The following is a 12,479-nucleotide window of genomic DNA, read 5'->3' on the forward strand; positions in this document are numbered from 1 at the left end:
TGGAACTGCACGGCTGCGGAAAGTTGTAACTCTCTTGGTGAAACGTCTTGTTTACCTCAGTCAGCTGTGTCCACCTGCATGCAGATAGGCTACTCCTGTACTCAATGGCTGCTTCCATAGAACCCGCTCACTGATTGGTTGCTGTCATACTGTGGCCATGAAACCCATGCATTGATTGGCTGTTGCACCACTGCACTGTAAACCACTATCTAGTTCACTGCTCAGAATTCGTGAGTCCAATTTTGTTGCGCCCACACATAATAGCCCTCACCTGGGGCACCACATGGGATGGTCCTGCCTTCTTTTATTCTTCATTTGTTGTCCTCAGTGTCAATGTACTGGCTGGAAAAATAGGGGGTGGAAGTGCAGTACTGTCTACTGTAAATGATGTAGCCAACAAATGCACATTTGCGTTTCACAGTTGTTTACTTTCACTTTTCACAACCCCCAATATACACATTTAATATGACCAGTGCACTACTGTTTAGCTTTCGATAAGCCTCATTAATAGTTTTCAGGCAAACATCAACATACTGCTACACTAGTTTACTGTTGAATATCTATGAACAGTAAAAACCTAACCACACAGTTCTTGAAGAATGACAAGGTACATAGGGAGCAGACTCTGTCATTGTTTTAACACATGGCCTAATTGTGTTATACTTATTTCACAGATGCATTGTTTTTGTCTAACAAATACAGGTTTCTCGTCTGAAACTCGGCCGTGGACTGACTGTCTCGGGACCAAAAATCGGTTTGAAGTTTAATTTACAGAAATTACAATTTAAAACTTAACTCATTAAATTAACTGAATGCATCAAAAAATTGGTTCTTCTACTGCAAGAGTTAGGCCGAATTATTTGTTTACGTCTTAAAATTGACAAATATCATTATGCAAACAATATTTTGGACAAAACTGTTAATTACTTTGGAATCAACTAAGAGCTGGCTTTGCTAACATGTTTTCTAATAGAGCCAATGGATCCTTTAAGAATACTATTAGTTGTTCCTCCGAATGTTTACAATTAATACAGAATTTATATTTGTTTGTATGTCAACAATAGAATTGAAGTTACGAAACAATTACTGATTCCACTCTATAATGAAAGTATTAACTAGGAATAGTCAAACTAAATTATAAAATCAATTACATACATAAAACTAAGCACAAAATTAGATCTGGTGTTATATTCTTTAAAACTGAGGGCCAACCTTTCTCTTTTATGAAAATGCAGATTATACTCATTTATATTAATGCTAATTAAAAGTGAAACAATGAATTTTAAGAAGGCAGATGGCAAAACAAGAGGGGAAGTGAAATTATCCCGGCTTGCTTCGACACAAAGGCACTATCATATTTTGCAGAATGATGACAGCTTTTGGTCTGCAAATATAACTCTATGGTGGTATACACTATGTCTCAGTATTCCGTTGGCTTTTCTTCTAACCATGACATCCAGGAACGTTAAGCTACTGGCATCTCCATTTTCATAGTGAATATTCAGAAGGGAGGAGTTCAAATACTGGAGAAACATCACACTGATCTGGACTTGCATGCCATCAGCCATCGTCACCCAGCAGAAAAGTGTACTGTGTTACAAACTTTAACATATCATGCAAGAACAATATCAAACACCAATAACCTGCCTCATGAGCTAACCATATATATAAGGTCTTCAGGAACAGTTGTTACAACAATCGGCAAATTAATGAAGTATCAAAAGCAAGAATCACAGTGAGACCAATGATAAGGAGCAAGAAAAGAAACTTGCTTTTTTCCCGTTTAGAGGCTCTGTGACAGGTAAAATAAGCCACCTGCTGAAAAGGCACACAATCAAATTGACTGCAGGTATGCATAAAAAATCTGGAAATTACTGAGATCAGTTAAAAATGCAGCAGATCTCGGAAGAGCAGGGGTTTACAAAATACCTTACATTGGACAAACAGTGTACACTGTAGAATAATTTAGGGGAAAGACCATGAGAAATTTTATTGCTCGCACTAACCCAGGGAATATGCTTCAGCTGAGCAGGCACTAGAAAGCAGTGCATGGAATGCCGGTGCAATGCACAACTTTAGGAGCGCTAACATCATCATAGGGAGATGAATTGCTAAAATCACCATTTCTTCCTGAACTTTCCAAGCAGCAGTAGCATTTGTCTTGTCATCCACGAGGAGAACGATTTGTCTAAACAACCCATGGCTTTGGACGTCATAATCAATTTCTTCACAGCAGTATTTGTCGCAGGGCTTTTACCTGTTCAAATACCCATCTTATGGTGGTAGGTACACAAATCTGCAATATCAGATTCTCCATTCTGACAGCAAAACTTCACTAACAGTTCCTTTTCTGGTAAAGTCAACATGCCACAATTGCTGGCCCATCAGACTCTCTCACAACAACTCATTATATACAGGGTTCTCATGCGGCATCACTGGTGTGTTGCTGTCCAGCACCATCTGTTGGCAAGTTTCTGCACTCGTTTTTGGTTTCAGTAAAATCCCATGTCATTTTAGGCATGTGTGTCCAGTTTTACCACTGTACCTACATTATTCTGTAAACTTGTGCAGTTTCAAATGTTAACTGACTTTTTGGTCACCCTGTATATATATATATATTATATGTAAAAACAAAAATTAAGTGACTTACCAAACGAAAGTGCTGGCAGGTCGATAGACACAAACAAACACAAACATACACACAAAATTCAAGCTTTCGCAATCAATGGTTGCTTCATCAGGAAAGAGGGAAGGAGAGGGAAAGACGGAAGGATGTGGGTTTTAAGGGAAAGGGTAAGGAGTCATTCCAATTCCGGGAGCGGAAAGACTTACCTTAGCGGGAAAAAGGGACAGGTATACACTCGCGCACACACACACATATCCATCCGCACATACACAGACACAAGCAGACATTTGTAAAGGCAAAGAGTTTGCGCAGAGATGTCAGTCGAGGTGGAAGTACAGAGGCAAAGATGTTGTTGAAAGACAGGTGAGGTATGAGCGGCGGCAACTTGAAATTAGCGGAGGTTGAGGCCTGGCAGATAACGAGAGGAGAGGATATACTGAAGGGCAAGTTCCCATCTCCGGAGTTCTGACAGGTTGGTGTTAGTGGGAAGTATCCAGATAACCTGGACGGTGTAACACTGTGCCAAGATGTGCTGGCCGTGCACCAAGGCATGTTTAGCCACAGGGTGATCCTCATTACCAACAAACACTGTCTGCCTGTGTCCATTCATGCGAATGGACAGTTTGTTGCTGGTCATTCCCACATAGAAAGCTTCACAGTGTAGGGAGGTCAGTTGGTAAATCACGTGGGTGCTTTCACACATGGCTCTGCCTTTGATCGTGTACATCTTCCGGGTTACAGCACTGGAGTAGGTGGTGGTGGGAGGGTGCATGGGACAGGTTTTACACCGGGGGCGGTTACAAGGGTAGGAGCCAGAGGGTAGGGAAGGTGGTTTGGGGATTTCATAGGGATGAACTAAGAGGTTACGAAGGTTAGGTGGACGGCGGAAAGACACTCTTGGTGGAGTGGGGAGGATTTCATGAAGGATGGATCTCATTTCAGGGCAGGATTTGAGGAAGTCGTATCCCTGCTGGAGAGCCACATTCAGAGTCTGATCCAGTCCCGGAAAGTATCCTGTCACAAGTGGGGCACTTTTGTGGTTCTTCTGTGGGAGGTTCTGGGTTTGAGGGGATGAGGAAGTGGCTCTGGTTATTTGCTTCTGTACCAGGTCAGGAGGGTAGTTGCGGGATGCGAAGGCTGTTTTCAGGTTGTTGGTGTAATGGTTCAGGGAGTCCGGACTGGAGCAGATTCGTTTGCCACGAAGACCTAGGCTGTAGGGAAGGGACTGTTTGATGTGGAATGGGTGGCAGCTGTCATAATGGAGGTACTGTTACTTGTTGGTGGGTTTGATGTGGACGGATGTGTGAAGCTGGTCATTGGACAGATGGAGGTCCATGTCAAGGAAAGTGGCATGGGATTTGGAGTAGGACCAGGTGAATCTGATGGAACCAAAGGATTTGAGGTTGGAGAGGAAATTCTGGAGTTCTTCTTCACTGTGAGTCCAGATCATGAAGATGTCATCAATAAATCTGTACCAAACTTTGGGTTTGCAGGCCTGGGTAACCAAGAAGGCTTCCTCTAAGCGACCCATGAATAGGTTGGCGTACGAGGGGGCCATCCTGGTACCCATGGCTGTTCCCTTTAATTGTTGGTATGTCTGGCCTTCAAAAGTGAAGAAGTTGTGGGTCAGGATGAAGGTGGTTAAGGTAATGAGGAAAGAGGTTTTAGGTAGGGTGGCAGGTGATCGGTGTGAAAGGAAGTGCTCCATCGCAGGGAGGCCCAGGACGTGCGGAATATTTGTGTATAAGGAAGTGGCATCAATGGTTACAAGGATTGTTTCTGGGGGTAACAGATTGGGTAAGGATTCCAGGCGTTCGAGAAAGTGGTTGGTGTCTTTGGTGAAGGATGGAAGACTGCATGTAATAGGTTGAAGGTGTTGAACTACGTAGGCAGAGATACGTTCTGTGGGGGCTTGGTAACCAGCTACAATGGGGCAGCCGTGATGATTGGGTTTGTGAATTTTAGGAAGAAGGTAGAAGGCAAGGGTACGGGGTGTCGGTGGGGTCAGGAGGTTGATGGAGTCAGGTGAAAGGTTTTGTAGGGGGCCTAAGGTTCTGAGGATTCCTTGAAGCTCCGCCTGGACATCAGGAATGGGATTACCTTGGCAAACTTTGTATGTGGTGTTGTCTGAAAGCTGACACAGTCCCTCAGCCACATACTCGCGACGATCAAGTACCACAGTCGTGGAACCCTTGTCTGCCGGAAGAATGACGATGGATCGGTCAGCCTTCAGATCACAGATAGCTTGGGCTTCACCAGTGGTGATGTTGGGAGTAGGATTAAGGTCTTTTAAGGATTGAGAGGCAAGGCTGGAAGTGAGAAATTCCTGGAAGGTTTGGAGACGGTGATTTTGAGGAAGAGGAGGTGGGTCCCGCTGTGATGGAGGACGGAACTGTTCCAGGCAGGGTTCAATTTGGATAGTGTCTTTGGGAGTTGGATCATTAGGAGTAGGATTAGGATCATTTTTCTTCGTGGCAAAGTGATATTTCCAGCAGAGAGTACGAGTGTAGGACAGTAAATCTTTGACGAGGGCTGTTTGGTTGAATCTGGGAGTGGGGCTGAAGGTGAGGCCTTTGGATAGGACAGAGGTTTCGGATTGGGAGAGAGGCTTGGAGGAAAGGTTAACTACTGAATTAGGGTGTTGTGGTTCCAGATTGTGTTGATTGGAATTTTGAGGTTTTGGAGGGAGTGGAGCTGGAAGTGGGAGATTGAGTAGATGGGAGAGACTGGGTTTGTGTGCAATGAGAGGAGGTTGAGGTTTGCTGGAAAGGTTGTGAAGGGTGAGTGAGTTGCCTTTCCGGAGGTGGGAAACCAGGAGATTGGATAGTTTTTTGAGGTGGAGGGTGGCATGCTGTTCTAATTTGCGGTTGGCCTGTAGGAGGATGCTCTGAACAGCCGGTGTGGATGTGGGAGAGGAAAGATTGAGGACTTTTATTAAGGATAGGAGTTGACGGGTGTGTTCGTTGGCTGAGTTGATGTGTAGGTGAAGGATTAGGTGGGTGACGGCAATGGATTGTTCAGTTTGGAACTGGTATAGGGACTGATGGAAAGAAGGGTTGCAGCCAGAGATGGGAACTTTAAGTGTGAGGCCTTTGGGGGTAGTACCAAATGTCAGACAAGCCTGAGAAAATAAAATATGGGAGCGTAATCTGGCTAGGGCGAAGGCATGTTTGCGGAGGGAATGTAAATAAAACTTAATGGGGTCGTTGTGGGGGTGTTGTGAGGGTGACATGGTATTAGAAGGTTGAAAGTGTAACATGAGGCTGAAATGAAAATGAAAATAAAAATATATGGGGAGAGATAAAGGTAAACTAGAAAGCAACTGGAGACCTGGTGTGAAAAAAGGTGAAAAAGTGTTGGTTAAAGCTGGGCTATGTTGATCCTGTGGTGAACTTGGGTTGGTAGACAACGATGTGCATAAAGATTAGGTGGTTGTGTTGCCACCAAAACAATCTGTTAACCCTGGAAACCATCCTTGTAACCGTTGATGCCACTTCCTTATACACAAATATTCCGCACGTCCAGGGCCTCGCTGCGATGGAGCACTTCCTTTCACACCGATCACCTGCCACCCTACCTAAAACCTCTTTCCTCATTACCTTAGCCACTTTTGAAGGCCAGACATACCAACAATTAAAGGGAACAGCCATGGGTACCAGGATGGCCCCCTCGTACGCCAACCTATTCATGGGTCGCTTAGAGGAAGCCTTCTTGGTTACCCAGGCCTGCAAACCCAAAGTTTGGTACAGATTTATTGATGGCATGTTCATGATCTGGACTCACAGTGAAGAAGAACTCCAGAATTTCCTCTCCAACCTCAACTCCTTTGGTTCCATCAGATTCACCTGGTCCTACTCCAAATCCCATGCCACTTTCCTTGACGTTGACCTCCGTCTGTCCAATGGCCAGCTTCACACGTCCGTCCACATCAAACCCACCAACAAGCAACAGTACCTCCATTATGACAGCTGCCACCCATTCCACATCAGACGGTCCCTTCCCTACAGCCTAGGTCTTCGTGGCAAACGAATCTGCTCCAGTCTGGAATCCCTGAACCATTACACAAACAACCTGAAAACAGCCTTCGCATCCCGCAACTACCCTCCCGACCTGGTACAGAAGCAAATAATCATAGCCACTTCCTCATCCCCTCAAACCCAGAACCTCCCACAGAAGAACCACAAAAGTGCCCCACTTGTGACAGGATACTTTCCGGGACTGGATCAGACTCTGAATGTGGCTCTCCAGCAGGGATACGACTTCCTCAAATCCTGCCCTGAAATGAGATCCATCCTTCATGAAATCCTCCCCACTCCACCAAGAGTGTCTTTCCGCCGTCCACCTAACCTTCGTAACCTCTTAGTTCATCCCTATGAAATCCCCAGACCACCTTCCCTACCCTCTGGCTCCTACCCTTGTAACCACCCCCGGTGTAAAACCTGTCCCATGCACCCTCCCACCACCACCTACTCCAGTGCTGTAACCCGGAAAGTGTACACGATCAAAGGCAGAGCCACGTGTGAAAGCACCCACGTGATTTACCAACTGACCTCCCTACACTGTGAAGCTTTCTATGTGGGAATGACCAGCAACAAACTGTCCATTCGCATGAATGGACACAGGCAGACAGTGTTTGTTGGTAATGAGGATCACCCTGTGGCTAAACATGCCTTGGTGCACGGCCAGCACATCTTGGCACAGTGTTACACCATCCAGGTTATCTGGATACTTCCCACTAACACCAACCTGTCAGAACTCCGGAGATGGGAACTTGCCCTTCAGTATATCCTCTCCTCTCGTTATCCGCCAGGCCTCAACCTCCGCTAATTTCAATTTGCCGCTGCTCATACCTCACGTGTCTTTCAACAACATCTTTGCCTCTGTACTTCCGCCTCGACTCACATCTCTGCCCAAACTCTTTGCCTTCACAAATGTCTGCTTGTGTCTGTGTATGTGCGGATGGATATGTGTGTGTGTGCGCGAGTGTATACCTGTCCTTTTTTCCCCCTAAGGTAAGTCTTTCCACTCCCGCAATTGGAATGACTCCTTACCCTTTTCCTTAAAACCCACATCCTTTCGTCTTTCCCTCTCCTTTCCTCTTTCCTGATGAAGTAACCGTTGGTTGCGAAAGCTTGAATTTTGTGTGTGTGTTTGTGTTTGTTTGTGTGTCTATCGACCTGCCAGCACTTTCGTTTGGTAAGTTACATCATCTTTGTTTTTACATATATTTTTCCCACGTGGAATGTTTCCCTCTATTATATATATATGCAGTTATAGACATTAACGTGCAAATATGCAAAAATCCGAGCTTCAGAATTATTGTCGCTACCACAGTTGGTCCATCGGGTTCATATTTAAGGAAAACAAATACTGAGGTGGAAATAGGGTGGAGAAGTGTCCCCTTGGCAGATGTTAACTTCCTATGCTGACGAACCTTCTTACCATAAAGTGACAATATGAATGTGGTGTAAACTTGAAATGACTGTTCAAGGCATTTTTATATCTTGACAGACTGAACAGTGTACACAAGTTGCTTTCTCCCAGTCATGATTTGGCGACGTAGTGCTAGTGCACTTCTGTTGAACTGTGCTGAGGATGGCGGTTTACTTTCACCTTCATCACGCTGATAGTTGTATATAGCAATTTCCTGTGGTCAAAAGTGTGTTGAGAAAGAGGTTTCCAATTAAAAAATAATCTGAAATAGTCATGAGAACAATTCAAAAATTTCAAACCATTTCAGTCTGTGTGTTAGCCCATTTAAGCTCACTGTTTTTGTAGTCAAAGATGATAGCTGTTAACATATAAAAGGTAGGACCTTCAAGATAGAGAACTATATGCAAATGGCCTTAAGAAATCGACATAGATGCTGCAGCATAAAATAGTGTAAACTTCCCAGAATTAATGTTTACTCTTCAGTGTCCAGTCCACTGTTGAATGAAAATTCATTCCGGAAGCAATCCCCTAGGTTCTGGCTAAGTCTTTTCTTGACAATAGTCTTCCTTCTAGGAGTGCTAATTCTGTGAGTTATACAGAGGGACCTCTGTGAAGCTTGGAAAGTATGATTGGTATTGGTGGAAGTAAAGCTGTAAGGGCAGCTTGTGTGTCATGCCTGGATAGCTCATTTCTTCTATCATTGTTCTTTTGTAAATACTGTTGCAGAGTAATACAAAGTGGACTCCATCAAGGGGGAAAAAAAGCCATAGCCAAACAGACAAATTTATGCTTGAAGTGATGGACAGTCTTGAAGAAATTCTTGGAGGACCACATAATTTACATGCTGTACATATTCTGCCCCAGTATGAGAGAGCAGGTAAGGATGACAAGAACAACTTCGGAAAATACAGAATCTCCCACATAAAATTGGTATGCCTTACATACCAGTTAATCATCTCTAGTCTAACTGCTTGTGAAGTGCCAATACTATGTCTCGAGATGCTTATGCACACCACTGGCATCTCTTATAAACAGGTAACTACATGTTTTTAACATTACTGTTTTCTTTTTTTGGTTAGTTCATTGTAACTTGAATCTTGGGCGTGAGGCATAGTAGTTTTATGTGGGACACCCTGTACAATTAAAATCAAGAGGAGACAAACTGGCTGACCAGTACTTACTTTCAAGATACAAGCACTGCCCAACCATTCAGTCTCCTCCTAATTTCTCAAGTGAATTTCCCTGGAGATAATGTATTTATTTCTACATAGTAAACTCATATGTTATTTATGGAAAAATTATGGAAAATATTATTAAGTTGTAGGAAGAAGGTTGTAGGGTAGTCACAAACTTAATTGTATATTTAAAATCAATACTAAGCATGTGTTGGAAGTATAATTGCTTGTAGGAAGAAGGTTGTAGGGTAGTCACAAATTTAATTGTATACTTAAAATCAGTACTAAGCATGTGTTGGAAGTTAATTGCTTAGAAGCACTCCATATTATCATATTACACCCTTAATAGAGTTGTATTGTTATAAATTACATCACTATCTTTCTTCTATGATGCCTTAACAGATATTGTCTTTGGTATTGACAACAATGGAAAGCCAAGTAATATACCTGCTCAGTTCAAGGAACTTCCTCTTCATCTTGTGAAACCACCTCCAACAAATGAAGATCAAACTTTGTGGTATGCTGTTGTAATTGGAGGATGGAATTTATTTATAAGAGGGGAGGACAGACCTGTTGGTGCAATAGTTACTAAAATTCGACAGCTTAAGAGACTGGGCTACAAACCTACCTTGGTAAGTGACATGTATATTCATTTTTAGAATTTGCCAGAGACCGACTTTGAAAAAATATAAATATTTTTTTCTTTTTTCTAGGTATCATGGTTTAATTGGTCTATGATGAAGTCTGAACAGAAGAAAGAATTTCTTAAAAATATGACTGCAGGAAAACAACTTGTTAGAAGTATTGGACAGGGTTAAATTTCATACATACCAAAGCTATGTAATTTATTTTTGTACATTCAACATTTTACATGAAAAAAATTTGTGTAATATAATTATTTATTAAAAAACAGTGAGATATTCCACTTTAATGAATTGATGCATACAATTAACCTTCACTTATTGTTCAAATGTATGGTAGATCGATAAATTTCAAAATCAAACAAATTATCTGTTGCAATGTTTTGTCAGGTATGTCTAACCTTTCCTTCATGTAAATACAATCACTCCATCTTGGGTTTTCATACATTATTGTTTAAATATAGGGGCGGGGGAGTCTCCCTGAAGCATAATATTGCAACAGTGTACATCAGTTAATCCTTTCATTTAGTATTCATCTCATCTGGTGCTTGTGACTACTCATTGAAATATCCACTTATCCCACAGACATTTAGTTATTTCCAGATATTTACATACCACTGTAGTAGATTTCCTCAGAGCAACATTTTCTATGACAAAACCCAAAATCAGCCTAAAGTAGAGATATGATCAACTTAAAAAAAAAAACAAAAAAAAAAAAAAAAAAAAAAAAAAAACACCCCTGAGAAGTCTAGACACCCCTGAACAGACTGCACACAGGAACAAAAGGATCCAAAGTAGGTAGCCTAGAATCTAGTCAATGCAATTGTGATGTCCAGACAATCTAACACATGTATTCCTATCCAGATTATCCCACACAAAGCAACCGCAACCTTTAGGATCTCATGCCAGCAAGTCGTAATGCAAACCTACCATCTAGATCCGTATTCTGCAGATCCTCCGTTGGCTTTGTTCGAGGGTACTTTGTGTACCAATGTCACTTCCTGCCTTTCTTGTTCCAATTGGAAATTATACATGAGAAGAAAAATTGTTCCTAAACTTATACCTGAGCTTGAATGTGGGTAGTTTTTCCTTCATATCTCATTGTGAGATATGCTGTGGAGGAATCAATATAATGAACTGCCAACAGGCCATTTCTCAAACCTCACTGTGATTTAGTTTTTTGCTTAGTGATGAACCCATCCAACTGAAAGTGGGCTTCATTGCTAAACCAAACCATGAATGTGCATACTAATTTAGCCTACATTATGCCTCGCAGCCAGCCGCGCATTTTGAATGTCCTAACACAAATTATTCAGAAGTTATTATGATTTTATTTCACTTACAAGGGGGGGCCGCCAATTGTGAAATTCAGATTCGATTCATATTGCGCATAATAAAAGCTCATGGCCAGAGGTGTAATGTGGCAAAGCACCAAGATGCACTTCTCAGCCATTGTCGAGAAAATCGACAGTTAAAAGAAACCGTTGCAGTGAAATACTCTCTACGATTAATAATTTTCTACAGCGTTGTGGCGCAGCAGTAAGCGCTCGGGTTCGTAATCTGAAGGTCGCCGGATCGAATCTCGCGCCATGCATTTTTTTATGAGTTTTTTGTAATTCTAATATATATATATCTCACGTCCTCACTGATTTTCGACGATGTTATAAGTTGCGCTAGGGACCGCACCTACCTTCTTGCGAAGTTAGCAGGCAACTACGCTGTTATGCGGCAGCTCGTTTCGGCCCATTCAACATCTGTCCTTCATGTGTAACGAGCGAGTAACGGAGTTTGTATTTCATACCTGCCACAGCAAATTTGTGTTCGCGGGGTCTCTATTCTAATTCGAACGTTTGACTTACACTACACGTATTCGTTTCAGAATATCGTTTCTACGTCTTCCGTTAACTATACGTGGTTAACATTATGAAGACAATTAATAACATTTGTGAAATACAACTTTGTTTGTGGAAAACATAATGATGTTCGAAGTCGCCAGTTTTTCCACGAGAAACGACTTTCAACAACTTATTATATGCATAATTGTTGCAACTGATTGCCGGGAATTATATATGAACCATGGACCTTGCCGTTGGTGGGGAGGCTTGCGTGCCTCAGCGATACAGATAGCCGTACTGTAGGTGCAACCACAACGGAGGGGTATCTGTTGAGAGGCCAGACAAACGTGTGGTTCCTGAAGAGGGGCAGCAGCCTTTCCAGTAGTTGCAAGGGCAACAGTCTGGATGATTGACTGATCTGGCCTTGTAACAATAACCAAAACGGCCTTGCTGTGCTGGTACTGCGAACGGCTGAAAGCAAGGGGAAACTACAGCCGTAATTTTTCCCGAGGGCATGCAGCTTTACTGTATGATTAAATGATGATGGCGTCCTCTTGGGTAAAATATTCCGGAGGTAAAATAGTCCCCCATTCGGATATCCGGGCGGGGACTACTCAAGAGGATGTCGTTATCAGGGGAAAGAAAACTGGCGTTCCACGGATCGGAGCATGGAATGTCAGATCCCTTAATCGGGCAGGTAGGTTAGAAAATTTAAAAAGGGAAATGGAGAGGTTAAAGTTAGATATAGTGGGAATTAGTGAAGTTCGGT

General features: G+C 42.6%; 1 protein-coding gene across 1 annotated transcript in view; it reads left to right on the forward strand.

The window, feature by feature from the left end:
- The window catches only part of LOC124789633, a 41,702-nt gene extending 31,533 nt beyond the window's left edge, over positions 1-10,169 (forward strand). The window contains exons 4-6 of the mRNA XM_047257059.1: positions 8,786-8,936; positions 9,637-9,866; positions 9,948-10,169. Of these exons, the coding sequence (XP_047113015.1) occupies positions 8,846-8,936; positions 9,637-9,866; positions 9,948-10,052 (426 nt within the window). The 5' untranslated portion in view covers positions 8,786-8,845 and the 3' untranslated portion in view covers positions 10,053-10,169. The remainder of the gene's footprint in view (positions 1-8,785; positions 8,937-9,636; positions 9,867-9,947) is intronic.
- The last annotated feature ends 2,310 nt before the right edge of the window (positions 10,170-12,479 follow it).

The sequence above is a fragment of the Schistocerca piceifrons genome, chromosome 3 (genome assembly GCF_021461385.2).
Source record: "Schistocerca piceifrons isolate TAMUIC-IGC-003096 chromosome 3, iqSchPice1.1, whole genome shotgun sequence".
NCBI lineage: Eukaryota > Metazoa > Arthropoda > Insecta > Orthoptera > Acrididae > Schistocerca > Schistocerca piceifrons.